Below are 22570 nucleotides of genomic sequence, written 5' to 3' on the forward strand. Positions count from 1 at the left end.
TGTGACTGCTATCTTTGGCTTTTTATGCTGCAACACCAGGAAATGTGGCACAACACAGGACAGTACCACCAGATTGACTCCCTCTAAATTTGAGATCAGTCAGATTAGGGGTGTGAGTTGCGCGTCGAATAGTCTTAACCCAGCAAGCAAATAATGGGGTCTATATATTAATGGGGTAATGGGGGAATCACGTGCCGTAAATGCAAAACGGCAAAACAATGAGTAAAGTATGACATTTGCGCATGGAGAAACTATAGGCTTACAGTATAGGCCTATGTTTTGAGATATTACATACAATTTTACCCATGACATGTATAGTAGTACATTGTCATTTATATCAGGGCTTGACACTGGCACCTGCCAACCGGCCAAATGCTGGTAAAACTTGGCTGTGGCTAGCAATACTTTCAGTGTCACTAGCCAATTTGGCTGGCAGCTTAATCCTTTGTATGACATGGGTATCGTAGTATTCTGTTGTTTTCCCCTTGTGTATCATGTATTTACACGTAGGTTCAAGAAAAGGCTCTGTAACTTTATATTGTTATTATATTGTTTATATTTGCTTGATATACTTCCATGTAGAAATCTATACACTCATCTTGCTTTAGCACCTCATTTTCTGAGGTTAGATATGCGCCATCATGATTAAGGGGGGAAAAAATCGAATCTGTGGCTAGTGCAATACCTGAATGGCTAGTGACTCGGGAAACTCACTAGCCACAGTGGCTGGTGGGTGGAAAGGTTAATGTCAAGCCCTGATTTATATATAAAAATGCAGTATAGTGAGTCATTCGTCCCTCATGCAGACAAAAAGGGTCTAAGAGAGTAGACTATGCCTTTTCCCCCACACACATAGGCGCACACATTCTACATGAGGGGTGCTGGGCACAGGGCCAGTTTTTCAAAATTCCTCCCAGTAAAAGGGCTGAACAACATATTACACATTATTATTTATACACATTATTATTATAATGTCTATAATGTCTATATTCACATTCATTACACATTAATTTCTATGTGCAGCCCGGTGTCTCCTCTGCTGTGTCAATGAAGGTCTGTCGCCTAACTCATTATCATACAACTGTAAAACAAAGCCTGGGGAGTAAGTTATTTACTCCAGGAGGAAAATGCAATGGAAATCGTTTTTCAAATCGTTTAATAAAAAACGGAACTCGTTTAAAGAATTTTTTGTAACATTTGCGGAATCTATGGCGGCCAAATTTAAACTATGACGGTGCGCCATAGTTTCCTCAATGTATGGGAAACACTGCACACACGCGCGCACACACACGCCCCGGCCCAATGTTTGTGTGGTTGTATGGCTTATTGCGTGCATATGTGCTTATGTTGTCTGACAGTATTTGTGTTTGAGTGTGCAATGCATGTATAGTGCTTGATGTCCTTGTGATGTCCTTTTTTACATGTGTTGTGTATTGGGTTGTGTACTTTATGTCTACATGTTGGCTGTAACAAGCTATGATGGTGGTGAAAACGAATTTCCCTTTGGGGACAATAAAGACTGTCTATCTAATGGCTATCTCTCTAGTATGTCAGCAGCCTAGTTGTAGCATTATCAGCATTGATCCTCCTAATGAAGCTCCATGAGCAACACAAACGACTCTGATGAACAAAGCAAATGCTGCTGGTAGCGCAATGGTATTGAACTCCTTTAATTATCGATGTTTGCCTTATCAAACAGGCTTAGTTTCAGAGGTTGTTTGATGATGTGAGTGGGGGGATAATGACTGAGTAGCAGAGCAGTTGTGTTTTCATGGTATTTTTCTCAGCAGTTACACTCGCGTTAGACATTACGTTGATGTGTCAGTCATGCCAATTCATTACTTTTTGCCTAGTTGTGGTGGAGTAGGTGTCCATAATAGATGTGTTGTGTCATTAAAACATGATTTAACAGTTAGACGTACGCTTAAGTTTTTCTTTTGTTTCAGACATGTACAAGTGTTGTCTTTGCCTACTAGGTGTCCATGATGGATGATGTATTATGCTGCAACGGTGTAACTTCCGTCTGATGGAGACGGACGGTGCACCATCAAAAGACATGTCAGATAAAGGATAAAACAAGGTCCTTACATGACCCTACAAGCTACGTTTAGACAAGAAACCTGCCATTTTAAAATAGTAGTTTTTTTTTATCTTCAATTTTTCAATTTATCAAAATTCATATTCTGAAGGTTGTTGTATTCCATGCTATTTATGTAATTTGTAGAGCCAGAAAAGAACTTTCAAACAACACCACAGACAACATTTTGTGACTTACACAGACTGATATAATCAAGGCCGATTGTATAGTGTCCTACCCTCGTATGTAAACCTTTCCTAGTCTGTTTCTACCTTAATATTGGTGTCAGATTCACACAAATGCAGTACTTGCTACTAAAAAGGGCCGGCACACCAAGTAAGATTGAAATCTGTGTCGGTCGGGTCCCAACGTGTCTGATTTCATGTGAAATGACCCCTTGGCACCTAACATGTTAAAGAAAATGGTTTACATTTTTGTTTGGTGAAATCAGTTTTGTGACGGTTATGGTGGAACACAAGTCTACTATTGCAGTATCTCATCCGTGGGCCAAGTTGACAAAATACTGAAAACTGTCTGGTACAGTTTGGGTGGGCAAATTCTAGTTGAAATGTTCTTACACTTGCACATCCCTTTGTTATTTTCTGATTTGATGGACATCTGACATTGGTAGCTTTAGTGGTCATCACCTGCTGAATTACCTCCACCCCGGGTCACCGGGTGCATATCCAGATCGAAGCCATGGACACTATTCTGTGTCATAAAATATTGGTTGGTATCGGTTGTTGGTATCGTTTTAAAGAGTATGTCGTAAGCACATTGTTGAAGTTATCTTTCTTAGACTATGTGCCCACGACAATGGTAGGTAAACGTGGAATATTTGGACAGATGTCCCTATCTTGCACACGGCGACGGCGGTTTTCAGGATTTCAAACCGGAGAAAACGCAAACGCCCTCCAAAGTGGAGATCTTTAAAAGATCTTTCCAACTTGTCATCGCTGTCGGAACAGTTCAAAATATCGAAGTGCGTTGTTTTGCACATGCAATTGGAGGTTAATTTATGTTTACTGATGTTCCACCCCCAAATCTGACAGCCTGCTTTCAGGGAGCATCATCGATGAGCATCGATAGCAAAGTTAAGTGCCTGGAGGCAAAGACTCTGGATATACATATCTGGGGTGGGGATTGGGGGGTTATACCTGTTTGACAGGAACGTTTGAGATAGTGACTGGTAGAGGGAGATAGGGGAAGATCGGGAAATGACCTCAGGCTGGAATCAAACCCGGGTCCCTGGTGTGACGCTGCAGTGCCCTTCCGTTTTAGGGCTTCCGCACACCGGCTCCGACAAAGTGCTGAGCACTGCTCAACTAAAATTCGATTCCATTGTTTTCAATAGAACCACGCACACTGGCGCCGATGTCCACGGACATTCGCTGATGTCAGATAGCAATTAGAGACAAGTTCTATTTTGTCTGCGCCGCCCATTGACTATCAATGCAATGTTCGTGTGAAATTGGGTTTGGGGGTCCGAATTCTGTCGGAAGCAAAAGTGCGCCTCACTTTGTCGGAGCCGGTGTGCAGAAGCCCTTAGCCACGGCAGGGCCCTATATTGCATTTTTATCCCTGCCATCGATAAGTACATCATCACTCTGTCTGATCTGGTGTGTAAACTGGACGTCTCTCTTCCCCTCCTTCTTCCTCCTGCAGTGCGGTGGATGAGCCCAAGGTGCGGAATGCAGTGGAGAGGACGCTCACCATCTGGGAGGAGAGGAACGTCTACTCAGAGGAGTTCATCACCCAGCTCAGGAACCAGCTGCAGGAGAAGGAACCTGAGGAACCAGGTCAGTTACCATAGCAGCACTCTACAGAACCATAGGAACATTCCACTCTGCCAGGCCAGTTGCCATAGTGGCACTCTACATAATCATAGGAACATTCCACTCTGCCAGGTCAGTTACCATAGTGGCACTCTACAGAAACATAGGAACATTCCACTCTGCCAGGTCAGTTACCATAGCAGCACTCTACAGAACCATAGGAACATTCCACTCTGCCAGGCCATAGGAACATTCCATTCTGCCAGGCCAGTTGCCATAGTGGCACTCTACAGTACCATAAGGAACATTTCACTCTGCCAGGCCATAGGAACATTCCACTCTGCCAGGCCAGTTGCCATAGTGGCACTCTACAGTACCATAGGAACATTTCACTCTGCTAGATTGGTTACCAAAGGGATTTCCCTGTGGGAATCAAGACAATTTGAAATGCTACCAAAGCATTCAGTTAAACACGGTGGTCTAATGGTCCTCTTCTGCACTGCAGTTGGTTGCCAATTCTAATTGGTCTAAGTGGTGATACAGTGTCTGTATCCGCAGTGTTAATGTGATTGATTGCTGCTGTGTTTTTATGTTGAACGGACAGTTTATATTCTGATTGGTCTTCATTGCATAGTTTGTGATCTCTCATTATGACTGTGTATTAGAGTTTGAAGGTGAAAAAGTGGATCGCACTCGGGTTCTTCTTTTCTTCTTTTTTATTTTTTTATTTACATAGCAGCAGAAGTGTAGACAAACGTTTCGGCTGTTGCCTTCGTCTTTCACACCTCAAATTCAAAATTCGTCTGTCAACACATTCTGCCGGCTGGTAGAACAGGACATTGACTCTGCACTGGAAGACAGCAACACGCTCCGAACAGAGCGCAAAAGCAACCTAACACTGTCCCAGCGAGAAGCTCTAAAGACATTACAGGACGATAACTCCATCATTATTCAGAAATCGGACAAAGGGGGAGGGATAGTCGTACAGGACACCACAACATACATCCAAAAAATTAAAACCATGCTCGACGATGGCACTTGTTACAAGAGACTGTCTTTAAACCCAATCCAGTCATACAAAGAAAAACTGAACACGATAATACAACAGGGGTTGACCACGAAGGAACTGTCCGAGCACGAAGCAAAGTTCTTGACCAACGAGCACCCGGTCACACCACTATTATATGCTCTGCCCAAAATACACAAGTCGGTGACTGACCCCCCATACCGCCCTATAGTATCTGGCATTGATTCTCTAACTGAAAAAGCATCCGTTTTCGTGGACCATCATCTACAACCTCTTGTGAGAAGCCTGCCATCATACTTAAAAGACACTACCGATTTGCTGAACAAACTAAGAACTCTAAAGAATGTCGATGCGAAAGATTGGCTGGTGACTCTGGATGTGTCTTCCCTGTATACCTCCATTCCACACAGAGATGGTTTAAATGCTTTAGACTACTTCATCAGTGAAACACCTTCCGAGATACCCCATCACTTGATTACAAACTTGACTAAATTCATCCTTACACACAATTACTTTCTGTTTGAAAATGATTACTATTTATAAATCCAAGGCACTGCCATGGGTACCCCACTGTCACCAAGTTACGCAAATTTATTCATGGGGAAATTCGAACGGGATTTTGTTTACAACAACCCATTTAGTCACCTTATAAAGTACTGGTTGAGATACATAGATGACTGTTTTATGATCTGGGGGGGTAACGAGAAGGAGTTACTAGAGTTCATCACCTTCCTAAACTCTCGACTAGACACAATTACATTTACAATGGAGAAGAACCAAAATGAGATACACTTTTTGGACGTGCTGATCTCTAAACAAAATCTGCGTATTTCATCTACAGTGTTTCATAAAGAGACAGATAAGAATACATTATTGAGCGCTGACAGTCATCACCCCACGCCATTAAAACGCTCATTGCCGCTGAGTCAGTTATATAGAATCCGACGTATATGCGATACCGATGATGAATTTGACATACAGTCTAAAGCCCTACTGGATCGATTTCGTTCACGGGGCTATCCCGAGGAGTGGCTCTCCACAGCGTATAATAAGGCCAAAGCATCGCAGAGATCACGCCTATTGGCTGGCTCTAAAAAACAGAAGCGCCCGTTTTCAGTCAATTACGCACTCACATTTAACAACATATCGGGACGCATTAAAACGATAGTCAATTCACATTGGTACATTTTGGCGACGGACCCCCTTGCTTAAGAATACGTTTGCGCACCGCCCTCTTTTTACCTATAAAAGAGCTAGCAAACCTGAGCAACCTGCTGGTAAGGTCTGACATAGTGCGTCAAAAGAAGCCATCCTTTATCAAAGGGTGCTTTCCATGCAGGAATTGCGCGGCCTGTCCTCATATCCAGAAAGTTAACAAATTTAAAAACAACCACACAGGAAAGGAACATAAAATTCACTCTTTAATAACATGCTCTTCACAGAGAGTAATATACATTTTTGCAATGCCCCTGTCATCTGTCTTACGTAGGGAAAACTATGCGAGCTTTAAAAACAAGACTTAGTGAGCATAAATCCGCCATACGACGGGGAGACATAACGTCCCCGGTCGCAAGACATTTTATTGAACATAATCATACCCTTGGAGACTTGACATGTATAGGGATTGAACAAATTCAAACACCTCGGAGAGGGGGCAATGTAGACAGAATGCTTCTCAAGAGAGAGGCATTTTGGATACATTGTCTCCAATCCATGTCGCCAGGGGGCATGAACGAAGACTTTGATTTATCACCTTTCCTCTAATGTTTTTTCATGTTCTTTCCGGTGCCTGCTTCTGTTTTTATGTGTTATGAGATTTAGCCTTGTTGACTTAACCATATGTAGCCTATATGTATGGCTTTTTGTTCGCATGTTGCTAATTGTTAAAAATACATCTCTATTGTTTTTGTAGACTTATCTGTGCTGATCCAGGGGGTGGCGCGATGGGCGCTCCAATTAATGAACGGCTTTCAGGCCTGATGCTTTGGAGCACGCACTGCGTCATCCCCAATCAGCAACAGGTGAGCTAAGGAGACGCCTAGATAAAACTCAGGAAGTAGCTTAGTAAGATGAGACACTGAAAATTAGGAGACACTGACGAAGGCAACAGCCGAAACGTTTGTCTACACTTCTGCTGCTATGTAAATAAAAAAATAAAAAAGAAGAAAAGAAGAACCCGAGTGCGATCCACTTTTTCACCTTCAAAGTTATTCAACGGGAGACGCACCACACGGAAGAGCGCGGTGTATCATCAACTACTACTTGTGTATTAGAGTTCTCAACGGGTCGGGTCAGCCCGACAAACCCGACGGGCCCCTTGGGTTCGGGCCGGGTTCGGGTCGAAAATATAAGCATATGGCTCGGGTCGGTTCGGTCCGCGGGCTCAATCTTTTCCACCCAGTAAAAAAAAAATCAGTTCTGTTGTTTACTGTGAATCATGGCGAATTTCCCCTTGATGGGTCAGTAAAGCTAGGCCTATCTATCTAAATATATGTAGGCCTGCGTAACGAAGGTCTGGCAGGCTGCTGCATGCAACATTGCGCAGTGCTTAATTTGTAAATCACAGGTACCGGAAAGCAAAACAAACATGACATCACAGCGATGATGAGTTGGACAGAAGTCCCGGAACGCACAGAAAAACTACATTGGCTACAATTACTCAAACGAATAAAAAGGGGAAAAAAATCTTAGATGCAATTTTAACGATATTGAGTCCCATGTCAGCTCATGGAACCATAGCCTACTTCTTAATACAAGGGACGGTTGGCAATCCAATGGCTATTTTAAACAACAGCCATAGTAGACTATTAAATGCTGTAATGACAACAACCAATATTTTTAGTTTGATCGCTAACTTTATGCTTAGTAGTCTCAGCAAATGCAGTGCATGGAAATTCTTTCCCTATGAGGTGAAACGAAACCGAAGCGGTCTTCTACTAGGCTACATATGGAAAGGACAGTGGCTTTCCATAGGCTATCCTTTCCACTTATTCCCACAACGTTGGTATATGCCTATTAAACGTTAAATCCACGCTTTGTTGGCGACTTTGTTGCATATAATTTGGCTAATCCGCATGTGCTGTTGCGATATGCCACTTCACTATTTAAATGGCTCGTGCACCGATGGTAAGCGAGCGGCAGCGAAGACGGCGATTTTTCCGGTAGACTTGACTTTTCACACTTACTGTCTGCTCGCGCTGCGGTCTGGTTGAAAATCCCCCCAGCCAATGTTTTATTTGGAGCGTGTAGGCCCTGTTTGAATGAAATATCACCTTGTCTTTGCTGTTTTCGTGCTCAAATTGACTTGTAAGCAACTGTCGGCAACTTGTATAAGCAACTGTCTTGGGAGGGAAGGAGACGTGCGCACACACATGCGGAGCGCTCGCCAACCGAGGAAGATCTCATCCTCTCACCTAAGCTATCTGTCTTTTTTGCTACATGGCTGATCAATGCACCAACCGTAGCCCAGGTGCCACTAGAAATTAGTAGGCTATGTCCAAAACCTTGTGTGCCGACCAAAATTTGATAAAACTTTTAAACAATGTTTGGCACAGCCAGGCTTTCCATCTCATCCGCGCATATGAACACACAAGGAGGGAGGGGCAACTTCACGTAGCCTACATTTAATCAGATAGGCCTACTCGGGATGGAAATAAGCCTAGAAATCAAAACAAAAGGTGGATGAATTGTTGTTGCCGTGAAGCATGAGGCGGTTATTGAAATCGCGCTGTGGATGATTCTGCTTAAATAGCAAGAACGTAAGTTTCCCCATTTCATATTATGTTTCTATTGTGGAAAATATCTTTTCACTAGGTTTTTAAGTGGGTTATGCAATTTAGGCTACTGCACATAAGTGCCCTTAAAGACCCACCACAACCCGTCATTCTCCATAGGATAAAACTCGACCCCCGACTTCGGGGTTCGGGCCGGGTTCGGTTAGATAATTCCAAGGGATGTGTCGGGTAACATCGGGCTCGGGCTTTAAAAGCCACGGGCCGGGTAGGGTCGGGTTGACATTTTTAGGCCCGTTGAGAACTCTACTGTGTATGTTTGTATTTGGTACAGTGAGTGTGGTGAGCTGTGCGACCAGGATTTGTCATTGCTAACTGAATACTTTCCTTTTTTAGCAGTTGCAACTCCCGTTGAAACCCCCACGGCAACCCCTAAAGTCACTGCAGCGCAGAAGTCGAAGATTGTGGCGGAGTTTGTGGTGAGTGTGTGTCCCATATTCTCAGCTCCTGGCATGATGGTTTCCATCATACCACACTTATGCATGCAATTTCAGGTCAGGTCATTGAAATTGAAACTCTGACCTCACAAGAGCCTATACAAGTAAATAAGTAGTAAATGAATTACTTGTAGTTATTACACTGTAGTATGCTGTAAATGTATGCTTTATACTATGGGCTCTTCTCTCCTCTCCTTCTCTATAGCCGCATGCGTTCATCCAGAAGCTTGGGAAGTTCCGCTCCTCAGTGGACGAAGTGGAGCTGCGGGAGAAGCAGCTGGCCGCCATGAGGGTGGACGTCTGCAGCACCGAGGCCCTCAAGAAGCTCAAAGGTCAGCAGCAGGAGCAGGAGCAGGAGGAGGAGGAGAAAATATTAGATGTTAGTCTGAGTATAGGAGATATCTCTAATCTAACAAATAAAGGAATATTTCACTGTAAATGTAAAGCCATATTTCACTGTAAAACTTATTACAGAATACCAGTGAAGACCACCAATCATGTTATGAGTCACAGAATACCAGTGAAGACCACCACTCATGTTATGAGTTGCAGATTCTAATCATTACATTAAATTTCATTACATTACACTTAGCTGACACTTACCCAAAGTAACTTGCAATTATATACAGGGTTCGGTTACAGTCCCTGGAGGAGTTTGGAGTGGGGTGGCTTGCTCAATGGCACCTCAGTCATGGATTGCAGGAGGGAGTGAAAGGGTGGGATTTGAACCTGCAACCCTCTGATCTAAAGTCCATCTTCTTAACCATTCGATCACGGCTGTTCAAATACACAAGTTTCAGAGTCGAGTCCGACTGGATGAAGGCTGATTTCCTTTTTAATATGTAATAATACTAATAATAATACATCTGTTTTTCTATAACACACTTTTTATGATGCCCAAAGAGGCTTTACAGGAAGTTTTTGTTGATCTCATTGTTATGCAGCCTTAAAAAAATACAGTTGAGAGGAAATACCTAATCCCTAAGGTGTCCCATAGGGGCTTGCTGCTGCTCACTTTCAATACGATGCAATGCCAGATGGGTTTTTAATGGTTAACTTTGCACAGTATCTGTCTGAATTAGCACAATGTTGCTGCTCACCGATTTCGACCTAAAAAGTCTTCGTCGGGTATAGCAACAGTGCACGGATTTCACACAAATTCTACACAGATTCTACGCGGCTCTTTTTGATACAGTATCTGGGTTTTTTTTCCCGATGTGTGTGCATCATATACACTACTTTTTTTTATTTTCCTCTCTCCTCACAGATAAAGCGGGTGGCAGGAAGTTTGCCAAGGACTTTGAGGAGGGCAGTGCCAAGCTGCAGGAGTTTGTGTCGATCCTGGAGGGTCAAGTGAAGAAGGGCCCGCTGCTGCTGGAGGCCCTGACCAACGCAGACGTCTTCTACGAGATGCAGTACAAGGAGGTCAAGGTCGTCACCAAGGTGAGCAGCGTTAACGATTTTATATATCGTCACCTTCTTAAAAATAATCGCCTAAGTCATTTTTTTCCAGGTTTGTCAGGGAACACAAAAACTCCCTCAGAATGGGGGAGGACATGAGTTAGGCGAAAACGTGAACTTGACCAAAAAATGACTTAGGCGATTATTTTAAGAAGGTGACGATATGTAAATGGGCCAGTGACATGTTTTTGGGCTCAGACAAAGTCATTTAGAATAAGTCCTTTCACTTGGCGGCCATCTTGGCTACACCTCAGGGGCACAATTTGGGGCGCAATTTCAGATTAGTCAGACCTGGTGACTGGAGGCGGCGAGATGATTGGATAATTGACAGCACAGCTCAGCAAGCAATTGGCTCTTGTTGCCGGCCAGGTGGGATATGTGCAAACACGTGCCATATTAGCGTAACAAACTGCCCCCATTCATTCCTATGGACGCTTTCTGAAGCGTTCCATCTCCTTATATACAGACAGTCTCTGGCTCAGACCTCAGGTGGTACATTCACAGCTGTACCCATAAATGAATTAGTAATTGGTAATTAATGTACTGCAATGAGTATGCTTGTGAAATAATCCATTAAAAAGCCAAGAAAAAATACAATTCCTATAGCTGCTCTAATAACAACTAGATGACCCTAACCCAACCAGTCAAGGCAGTCTGGCCATCCTTCCTTGTCACAGTTCTTTTCTTGGTGACAGACTGTGGAATGACTATATTTTGTATTGTGAATCATGGCCTGAAGTTGCACAGAATTTGAATTTGTCCATAATCTCCAACTCCGGTTATGTTTGCTTATATTTTGGTTCTATGCATACACCTGTTTGAACAATTAACATTTGTTTGTTTCTTCTAACTTAGTATTCTGGTACTCTCCTGCAATATTTAGAACTTGTCTTTCATCCATACTATGGATTCCATAGAATAAACTAGTACATCTTTTTGGGTTGAGATGGGAAATGTGGGGTTGTTGGTCGTGAATAAAAGCTTCAGTGTGTGTCCATACTCATGAACGGCGTGACGTTTTCCATGTGCGTTACGCCCATTTGTGGGGGAAAACATTGCATGCAAGTCAATTGGTGATGTTGGGGTTTAATAAACAAAATATACGGACCTGTAGACTAGCGTTGTTCACGCGCAACATGCCGAAAACGTGTTGTGTTGCCGGAAGTTCAAATAATATGGCCAAACAGCCGTGGCTGAAGCATGGACTGTCTTCATTTAGACAAGCCGATGTAGCATGTAAGTTAATGAGACATTCGGTTTGTTTTCACCCATAAAGGGGCGTAACGCACATTTAGGAGCAAAGTACCCGGATGGCCGTTCATGAGTATATGTGTATGTGTCATGTCTGCAGTTTGAGGACCCTCTGGAAAACCAGATGCTCATCTCAAGGGGCTATTATCCTCTAATAAAGAGTTTGAATTTGAACTCCAACCCTCCCCCTCCCGCAGGCCTATGAAACCTTTGCTAACCGGGTGAACCACCTGAAGCGCAAGCTGGACTCTCTGAAGGAGAACCTGCCCTCCATGGACGACTCGCCCCTCCCCTCCCCCTGCGCTGACGCCCCCTCCCCGGCGGGCTCCGAGTCACCCTACCACGGCAACATGGACCTGGACGGTGTGGCGATGGACGACACGGGCACCGAGAACCTCATCCATCTGGGGGACGCCCCGAGTCCCCTGTCGTCTGCCGGCGGATCCCCGAAATGGTCCCCGGTCATGAACCCGGTCGGGCAGTTGGATAACATAGAGGTGGAGGACATGGAGATGTCTGACGGAGAGGACTCGGACGGAGGAGGCATCATAGGTAAGGGGCCTCATCTCGAACTTATCTTTTTATTTATATATTTTTAGGGGCTTTTATGCCTTTATTTGATAGGACAGTCTGAGATGGTGACAGGAAGCGAGTGGGACAGAGAGACGGGGTTGGATCGGAAAATGACCCCGGCCGGACTCGAACCGGGGTCCCCGTGGGCATGCAAGCCCAAATGTGGGGGGCTTAGCGCACTGCGCCACAGCGCCCCCCGAACTTATCTTTTTATTTATTAAAAAAAGTGTATTTTGGGAGGGTTTTGTACCTATTTGTGACAGGACAGTTAGAGAGGCGATAGGAAGCGAGTGGGGAGATGGATGGGGAAGGCTCGGCAGATGACCTCAGGCCGGAATCAAACACAGTTTGCCGGTGTAGCCGTGCAGTGCCCAGCAGCCGATTGAGCCACGGCCGGGCCCTCGAGGAAAAAAAATAATGTTCCTAAAGTGATCCCATACCATTTCTGTAAATAAGCTCATTGTACTCCTCTCCTTCAATTAAATAATTGAGTTTTGGCCCTGCCGTGGCCTAAATAATAATAATTGAGTTTTTTATTATCATTAATATTAAAGGGACACTGTGAGATTTGTTTTTGTTTATTTCCAGAATGCATGCTGCCCATTCACTAATGTTACCTTTTTCATGAATACTTACCACCAACAGCAAATTCTAAGTTTTCATTATGACTGGAAAAATTGCACTTTTCATACATGAAAAGGGGGATCTTCATGGTCCGCCATTTTGAATTTCCAAAAATAGCCATTTTTAGCTGCAAAAATGACTGTACTTGGACCATACTAGAAAATATTTGTTTAATACTTAGTAAACTTTCATGTACAGATCAAATTTGGCGATAGGCAGCCCAATTTCAATAAGCAGCATTGTTGCAGTACCTTTTTTGACCATTTCCTGCACAGTGTCCCTTTAAGAAATATTGAGAAATACGGATACATTGAGTTTTACCTTTCTTCTGTTCTTTCAGCCGTTCTCTTAGTCACTTAATGCTACTTCTAGTTACAGCAAGCTAGCAATTATCATTGAATCTTATAGGCCCAGCTAGCTACTAACTGGACCCATAAGATTCAGTGATGATGTATGCTAGCTTGGAGGTAAAATCAGAGAATGGCTAGATTTACAGGAGAACGCAGGAGGTAAAACGCAATCATGTAGATCCAGGAGAGGAGTAAAATTAGCTTATTTCCAGAAATGGTACAGTATCGCTTTAAGTACATAACAGTGATTATTTTTTCCAATCGTTTTCACCTGTTCTTTGTTTTCACCTGTTCTTTCTTTGTCGAATAATGGTAGTATGAAAGCTGCTACCTTCTGAACATCTAGTGGTAGTAATATGAATTTAAAATAAGTATTTTAAATGCATGTCATATGTGTAACATCCCTAATAATGGGGAAGGATATTAGGGTGTACCAGTGAGTAGATTAATAATCGCAATTAATTTTGCTCGTGTCCTGAACTAATGAACTACTAAAAAGGCAGTAATTAATCAAGCCGTGTGCAGCTCTGTGCCTGTGGTTAAATGTGTGGCATGTGTGATTATATCACACATGTCACCGGGCCCTCTAGTGACACTTTGAAGCTCCCTTATCAAGAGTCTTCCCATGTGCTTCCCATGACATCTCTGATTATGGGACATGCCTACAAGATGTGATTTTATAATATTGCTCTCAGCCGTGACTTTCAAAAATGCGATGCTGCAAATAATATTCCTGTCTGGGGTATGCAGTATTTTCAGCCAATCTGCAATAGATGGTTTCCCTGAATTCTTAAATTTGAAATGTATCTATTGATGAGGTTGGCAAAAACACCCCTAAAACATTGTTCTCCCCCTTTCATTTGAAGAGAGAATCTTGACCCGGGCTACTTTGACTATTATTCTGCTGCCAGTTGTGCCTTAAAGGTGGTGGTGCAAATTAAGATTGACAATAATTTTCTTGACTTTCTTGTCAGCAGTACACATTTTAACTATTATCCATTGTATTTGATTTGGTTGGGCACTACAAAACAATATTATATGAAAAAGTTGCAGTTATACTTTCCTCATGAATGCTGACTGGTAGCCTACCGTTACTGTTGTTACCACTACTAGGTCATTAGGGGTGGGTATTGGCAAAGGGTTCACGATTCGATGCGCATCACGATACACATGCCATGATGCGATTCTATCACGATGCATTGCGATTCATGTACTACTGTGATGCATTGCGATATTTACTTCAGTAAATGTGTAAAATACAGCTTATTTGTCAGTTGCTGTGTCGCTTTCTTAAGTCAGTTCATTCTATTTAAGCATTCTATCATCTGGGAGAGAGCTTACATCACAACAGAAATATTACCTATTCTCTACTGAACAAAATAACCCGTGGCAAATCGAATTTTATTGTTATCAAATAATCAATTGTCATGACTCCATACAGTATATTGAGAAAATAAGTATCACGATACCTTGTCATGAATCGATGCATTGCATCGTGAGAGTAAGTATCGCGATGCATCGATGCAACGATTATTTTGCACACCCCTACTAGGTCATACTGTTATGAATAAAACTGTCTTGACAGCAGTAATGCCTATTGATTTAGATCTTTAGTGTGTTTGATGTGTGTGTGCATTCGAGATGGAGTGTGAGAATTTTTGGATGGAGTGTTGACTCCACACTGGTGTATACAGGTACATGTAGGAACATGCTATGTAAGGGATAATTGACGACACGGTGTGCGTATAACAGGAAAAATAATGCACACCTAGGTGGTGATGCGGCCACGACGCGAAGCGGAGTGGCCGTTACACCTCGGTGTGCATTATTTTTCCTGTTATACGCACACCGTGAAGTCAATTATCCCGCTTATACCACGGTTGCCACACGGTCTGAAATGTATTGTTTAAATATATAAGACATAAAAATATATTTATTAAAACAAAGGTTTTCTGTAGAACTGCTTCCTTTCGCCACAAGAAGCTTCTTTTCATAACTTTCTGGTGAACTGCCGTGGCTAATTCTAAATTGAAGGTTGCTATGGCCAAGACACCGTAGATAGTTCTACCGCATTCGGTTGTCAAGTCAAGAGCCAGTCGTTAATTCTATCGCATTTGGTTGTCAAGTCAGTCGCCTCAATGTTCTACCCATCCGATATATGGGCGCGTCTGACTTGGCCACTAGATTATGCTACAGTTGGCATGATTCCTACAAATGTACAGATCTCAATAGATTAAAAAAATACCCCGCGCATCTTGGCGACATTCTAAATGCCTCGCCTCGCCATTAACTTCATCAAAACAGGCACCTCGTCAATCTGCTCTCCCTTTGATTTATTTTCCACTGCGTTCCCGTGGTTATTGATCCGAAAATATCCCATACTTTTCACAAGTTACGCTACTCTCTCAACTGATAAACGGTACAACCACAGGAAACCTCTCCTCTCGTGGGGAAGAAACGCCCACGTGAAATGGGCGTCCCTTGCGTTGCGCAGGGAATCTCTCTCTCTCTCTCTCTCTCTCTCTCTCTCTCTCTCTCTCTCTCACACTCACACTCACACTCACACTCACACTCACACTCACACACACACACACACACACACACACACAAAGTTGACAGAGTGATGGTCAGTTGGGAGAAATAAACATGTTTGAAATTTGATTAGACCTACTAAGATTTGCTCCAGATTCACTGCACATTGCTGGTGTTTCCAGACGCGCGATTCGACATGTGTCAATTCAGCGCGTAATGCTTGCAACTTTTTTGTGCGTAATTTATGAACGTGCGTGCCTTGGCGCATTGATACACTGGAGTTATGCGGTCAGAAAAGTGACCTAATAGTGGGACTACTTCAGGTGTGCATATATAGACAGTTAATCAACACCCAATTTAGCGCATCACAATGGGAGATTCCAGACTGCGGTGGTATAATATGCGGTTAAATGCCGTCATAAACCGCCTGGTGGAGGTTTGATACTGCAGTACAACATATTTCTGTTAACAGCTACTGAGGATCACAGAGATAAGAGCCATCATATTGGGATTGAATGAACATTATGAATATATCCTGCATCATTGACTGGTTTTTACTGCAATATTCTAATGTTGGTTATCAAGGTGGTACTTTGAGAGGTCAATATTGTCTCAGGGGGTACAGAACACAAAAGGTTTGAGAACCACGGGCCTAAGGCATTACTAGTAGCCTACCCTAATTAATTACTGTAATGCATTACTTTTTGCTATACTGTTATACAAATTCGGTTTTAGTGATCAACCGCATGTAGTGTTCAAATTGGGTCGGACAAACGTGATCACTATAAGCGGATTACACTGTGTAAGGCATTGCAGGAGTCTGTAATTTATAGGTCTACTAGTTACAATGCTAGTAACTTAAGTTACAGTACGTTTTACTGTAACCTGGATTTTAATGGTGTTCGGTGTAGTGGGTCAGAAAGAAGCTATTCCTTAACCTGCTAGTTTTTAGTCTCCATACTGCCGAAACCACACCTGGATGGGAGGTAAAAGAGTCATGACTCATGAGCTTGATTTACACTGTAAATGTCTAGATCCATATTTACAGTTATTTAGGAGAGAGTAACTAAAGTAGTGTAATGCCTTACATTTTAAAATATACTAATACGTAATGCATTACTTTATTATTGTTATTTATTTATAGATAATGGTAATTTGGGTAGGCCTAATGTCCGGGGTGATCTAAAATTTTGCTCACAATGGTCTAAAAAAGGTCTAAAATGTTACCTACTGAAACCTGCAAGAACCCTGCATTAAGCGGTGCATGACCTCACGTTGGGGACTGTGGAGAGACCCAACATTCTATAGCCTGTCTGCTGAGGGGGAGTCCCCAATGTGACAGCATCGCTAAATTCTGTTAAAAAAAATAAACATTAATTCATAACCATTTCAGAGAATTTTTCAATGGTATACATATTTTGAGTGCTTGAAGTACCTATTAGTCATCAGTGGTGGTTAACCTTCACAATCACCTTTTTTAACCCTCTGAGGTCCGAGTGCCCTTCAGAGGGCAATTTGTCTCCAAAAACAAATCTGTAACTCTGTGAGTTTGTGTCATTGAAACATATAAGTCACACCATTAGAAACCTCAGACCTTCCAGGTTCCAAATATATATATATGAAATGAAAATACTTGAAAATGTCAGGGTGGTGCAAGCAGCCTAAAAGCCTCTGAAAGGCCTTAGACCTCAGAGGGTTAATGATGTTTTATTTTTCTTCTCCAACCACCTTACTTTCAGCAGTAGAGGAGCCTGTGGAAATAGCCACACCCATTGTTCCTGTGGTATCCAATCCAGCTCCAACACCTGCTGTCACTCAACCTGCAGTGGCCAATGAGACGGCTCCATCGTCGCACCAGGCCACTCCGTCTATGCAACAAGCTGCTCCTTCACAGGTGTGCCAAGCTTGAAAATTGAAAGTTTATTTATTCAACAAAGGGACAGCGTATAGTAATAACATTTTAGATAAATGCAAAATATACAAGATTATATAGCTATAAGGCTAATTTCCATCTTTTCTCCCTTATCTAATAAAATACAAAATTAATTTTAAAAGAACAGCTACCAATAGATACTATGCAGAATAATGTTGACAGTGTTGATTATCCAGTAGCCGTGATTTTACACGTTTAATTAATTAATTAATTTAACGTAATAATAATTTAAATTAATTCAATGTTTCTGCATCAGACGGCGCCTTCGGTGCTCCCAGCCGCTCCTTCACAAGTGCAGCAGGCCACTCCATTGTTGCAGCAGGCTGCTGTGTCACCGGTGACCACTGCATCCAGTAGCAGTGTTGCAGCACCATCTTTGGGCCAGGCTGCTCCTTCTCTGTACCAGGCTGCTCCTACGCTGAAAACCACTATAGCGCCCAGTAGCAGTGCTGTGACGTCAGCGTTGCACCAGACCGTTTCATCGATGCACCAGACCGTTTCATCGATGCACCAGACCGTTTCATCGATGCACCAGGACGCTCCTTCATTGCAGAAGGCAACTCCTTCGCCAGTGCCCCAGGTTGCTCCATCGATGACCGAGACTGCTCCTGTGCACCAGGCTGCTCCTGTGCACCAGGCTGCTCCGTCGCAGAAACCCACTTTAGCACCTAGTAGTAGCAGTGCCGTGACGCCGGCAGCCACACATGCCCTTCCACCCGGTCTGGCCAACGTTGACCTCGGCAAGATCAGCTCCATCCTCAACTCCATCATGAAGAACTCTGGTCAGTTACAACATGTCTACAATAAAGAATGCATTTTGTTTTCCATTTCAATGCTCACTGCCTTATATGATTCGAAAATGTCTTGGCAGTAAGTCCCAAATTTTGTTGAAGCCCCTCACAATCTGCCTTATGTTTAACAGTGGAAGTGTATAGAATTCTCTCTCTCTCTCTCTCTCTCTCTCTCTCTCTCTCTCTCTCTCTCTCTCTCTCTCTCTCTCTCTCTCTCTCTCTCTCTCTCTCTCTCTCTCTCTCTAACCAGTCCATGTCTGTTGTTCTACAGGAGGTCCCCGGCCATCTAGTGACCCACCTGCGAGCGCCAGTAAGCCAGCTCCACCTCAGCAGAGCTCAGCTGCACCCCCTAGCCAGAGCTCCGCGTCCCTGGCCAGCATCCTGTCCAAAGTGGACACCAACACCATCCTCAGTGCCCTCTCCAAAACACAAAGCCAGGGTGGTGGCCTGCAGGGTAAGGAGATGGAACCTTAGAGAGAGACTTTGAGTTGAGTTGAGTAGTTGAGTTGAGTAGTTTATTTGTCACATACAAAGCCATAACCAAGGTTACAGCTTGTAGTGAAATGACGGTTCTGGTACAACTCCACACCATGCAGAGATCATAAGACTTAAAATGTGAACATAAATACACGCATTAAATAAATAAGCATTATAGAAAATGTCCATAGATGTCAGATTGTCCATAGATGTGTCGATCGAGGCGAGAGTTGGACGCGTCGCTTTACAAAGCAGACAGCTGTGCGGTGTCCGAGGCTCCTGGGTGGATACGGTGCTAGATGAGACGGAGACTACATACATACATTACTCTTTAACAGAGAGAGTAGATAAGAGAGAAGTTCCATTGGCCCATTGTTTCCGGGTTCTATTGTCGCAAGGGGGAGAGGGGGGAAATCCCCCTTTAGGTAGACCTAAGCAGACCTAAGGACTGTTCTATTCATTCTAGGAGCATTATGACATGCCCCTTTAGGCAGACCGGAACCTGTTCATGTTAGGTACCCATAGAAACCTATTACGTTGGCATATCTCTATATACCTAAAGAATCTCTGACTTTAACACTAAAGGGCCTCCGCACACCGGTTCTGACAGCTCTGCGGAGCACTGTCGTTTCTGACAATGCAGGTTACCCGTGCACACTGACCATTCAATATGTGTAGCACGTCTGTTGGGCCAATTTTATCACAGCAGAGCATGGATAATCAATGGGCGCCTCCAACAAAATGGAGCTTTCCCTTGATCGTCAGCCGACACCGGTGTGCGGGGTTATATTGAAAAAAGTGGAATCGATCTTTGGTAGAGTAGTGCTCCGCACTTAGTCGGAACCGATGTGCGTAGACCCTTACTTTCTAAACAGAGCTTCTGAAGGAGGGACCTGTTGATTTTTTTGGATTTTAGATAGTAGAGGTAGTTCTCAGTCTGAAACCTGTACTTGTGATAATGACGTAAACAGAGTTTTGGGGAATATCTGCCATCCAGTGCTTTGTTGTTAAAAAAATTATTAATTAATTAAAAATATTCAACGTCTCAATTTTTTCTCTTCACTGTCTCCTGCCACAGGGTTCTCCTCCATTCTAAACAGTGAAGGGATGAAGATGAGAGAAAAGCCTCCTGCTACTTCCCAACCCTCTGGCGCCTCCTTCCCAGCACCTTCCAAGGACTCGATGACTAGCGTCAGCAAGGTTTCCTCCGTCACAGGAAAACAAGGACCCGGCCCTTCTTCCTCTTTCACCCCAAAGCAGGCTCCTGCTGACAAGCAGTCAGAGAAACCTGGTGTTCAAGAAAAGGCAGCTCCCTCGAATCTGGACTCCAGGTTACACAGCTTCTTCCAGAACTCACAGGGGCTTGCCGCCTTTGGCATTGACTTGGCTCTGGGCCCGCGCTCAGGTTCTCTTGGGAAAAGGGGCCCAGGTGCTGCACCCACCGCCGCACCTGCTCTTGGACAGTCTGCTGTCAGCAACAGCCCTTCTCTGGGGCAAGAGAACCCAGGAGGTACCCCTGTGAGGGACGAGTCGGGTGGCACTCCCACTCAAGATGAGGCTCAAGACGACGCCTCGGGGAACGTAATATCCACGCTTCAGGGAGGCCTTCCAAAACCCGCTGCGACCAATCCAACAGCTCCAGTACCAAGCGGTGGTCAGCCAGCCCCAGCTGTGCATGGCACTGAATTCTGGAGAAATCCAAAGGCCCCCAATCCAAGTGCCCCAATTTCTTCGTTGTATGCCACACCGAACGGCAGGCAGTTCCAACAGGTAGATTACAACGGAATGGGCAAGGTAGGAGGTGGCGGTGGACCGTCCAATCCAACAGCCGTCCCCCACGCAGCTCCTGGTGGCGGGCTACCACCTGACAGTCACATGGGTCCTGGCGAGTTGAGACGTGACCCAAACTTGGCAGAAGGAGGTTGGTATGGCCAGCAACAAGCGGACCAGCAGGGAGACGGGAGACCCGCTGCGGTTGGCGGCCCATCATTGAACTACGGGAGAGAACGACCAGGTGCTGATCCCCACGCGTCTACGTCCCTTCCAACTCGGAACTTTTTCAACACACCTTTGCCACCCATACCGTCCCTTCCTTTGCCACCCTTTCCCTCTCATCCTGGTCCTCCAAAGGACATTGTGCCAGGTTCCTCCTCCAGCAGGCTTGACCATCAACCTTCAGCAGAGCCCCGTGAAAACCCCAACCACCCGGAGGAGTACCCGCCACACCCTGGTCCGCCACACCATGGCCCAGCCCACCATGGCCCACCGCAGCCCAGTCACCCAAACCATGGGCCACCCCACTCTGGTCCAACCCACCATGGCCCACCCCAGCCTAGTCACCCAAACCATGGTCCACCCCACACTGGTCCACCCCAGCCTAGTCACCCAAACCATGGTCCACCCCACACTGGTCCACCCCAGCCTAGTCACCCAAACCATGGTCCACCCCATCCTGGTCAGCCTTCCCATGGTCCACCCCACCCTGGTCCGCCTTCCCATGGTACACCACACCCAGGTGTTGCCCCCCATGGTCCACCACAGCATGATCCCCTTGACCATGATCCATCTCATTTTGAGCCTTCAGTTCGAGAGGACATGCTTCTGCGGTACCCTGAGCACGAAGAGGGCCTGAGGCACCCGGAGATGAGGCACCCAGACGAGCCCCCATTTCCCCATCAGCATCTGTATGACCACCCTCACCCTCACCACCGGCCGCCAGGTCCAGACCTTGACCCCATGCACCCAGACCTGGACCCCAGACACCCAGAATTGGACCACAGGCACCCAGACCTGGACCCCAGACACCCCCATCACCTGCCTCGCCGGGGCCTTTCTCCCCCACCCGGCCCCATGGGTGACTATTATGACTCTCGCAGCCCCCCGCGCCCTCACCCTCACCCTCACCCTCCCGTCAGGCCAGGTTACTATGACGACCGCAGCCCGTCCCCTCCTCCCTTCGAGGACCCCTACTATGACCGGTACTACGACCGCGAAGCCCGCAGCCCTTCGCCACCCCCTTACCCTTACGGAAGACCGCCACTGTCCCCGCACGCGCTTCCTCCCGAGTACGACCTCCCGCCTGAATATGACCTTCCGCCGGAATACGACCTTCCCCCTGACTACGACCCCTACGACCTTCCGCCTCCGCCTCATCACAGACACCCGCAGCATCAGTTCCACCCGCGTCCTCCGCGGCCGATGCACCACATGGAAGACATCCCACAGGGACCACCGGGCCCCAGGCGCCCGCCGCCCCATCACCACCCCCGCCACCCTCACGGCCCTCACCACAGGCCCATGAAAAGGCCGGGCCCTCGGGGGTTTGGGGGGCCTCCAAGAGGCGGTGGGCCATTTTTCCCTCCAAAGAGACCTTACCTGCCACCTCGCTTCTAAGGTTTCTGATGGGGCACGTGCGTGTACACTGCACAAATCGGATAATGGGATGATCACAGGCATGAAGATAAGAAGTCC

The 22570-nt window shown here is 45.1% G+C and overlaps 1 protein-coding gene across 2 annotated transcripts in view; it reads left to right on the top strand.

Annotated features, from left to right (window-relative positions):
* Positions 1-22499, top strand: part of rprd2a (regulation of nuclear pre-mRNA domain containing 2a) — a 37555-nt gene extending 15056 nt beyond the window's left edge. The window contains exons 3-11 of one of the 2 annotated variants that reach the window (XM_063185821.1): positions 3743-3876; positions 9007-9089; positions 9313-9439; positions 10375-10550; positions 12017-12371; positions 17638-17792; positions 18088-18613; positions 18894-19076; positions 20178-22499. In XM_063185821.1, the coding sequence (XP_063041891.1) occupies positions 3743-3876; positions 9007-9089; positions 9313-9439; positions 10375-10550; positions 12017-12371; positions 17638-17792; positions 18088-18613; positions 18894-19076; positions 20178-22492 (4054 nt within the window). In that variant the 3' untranslated portion in view covers positions 22493-22499. The remainder of the gene's footprint in view (positions 1-3742; positions 3877-9006; positions 9090-9312; positions 9440-10374; positions 10551-12016; positions 12372-17637; positions 17793-18087; positions 18614-18893; positions 19077-20177) is intronic. The other variant, XM_063185822.1, reaches the window with a different exon arrangement.
* The last annotated feature ends 71 nt before the right edge of the window (positions 22500-22570 follow it).

The sequence above is a fragment of the Engraulis encrasicolus genome, chromosome 20 (assembly GCF_034702125.1).
Source record: "Engraulis encrasicolus isolate BLACKSEA-1 chromosome 20, IST_EnEncr_1.0, whole genome shotgun sequence".
Taxonomy (NCBI): Eukaryota; Metazoa; Chordata; class Actinopteri; order Clupeiformes; family Engraulidae; genus Engraulis; species Engraulis encrasicolus.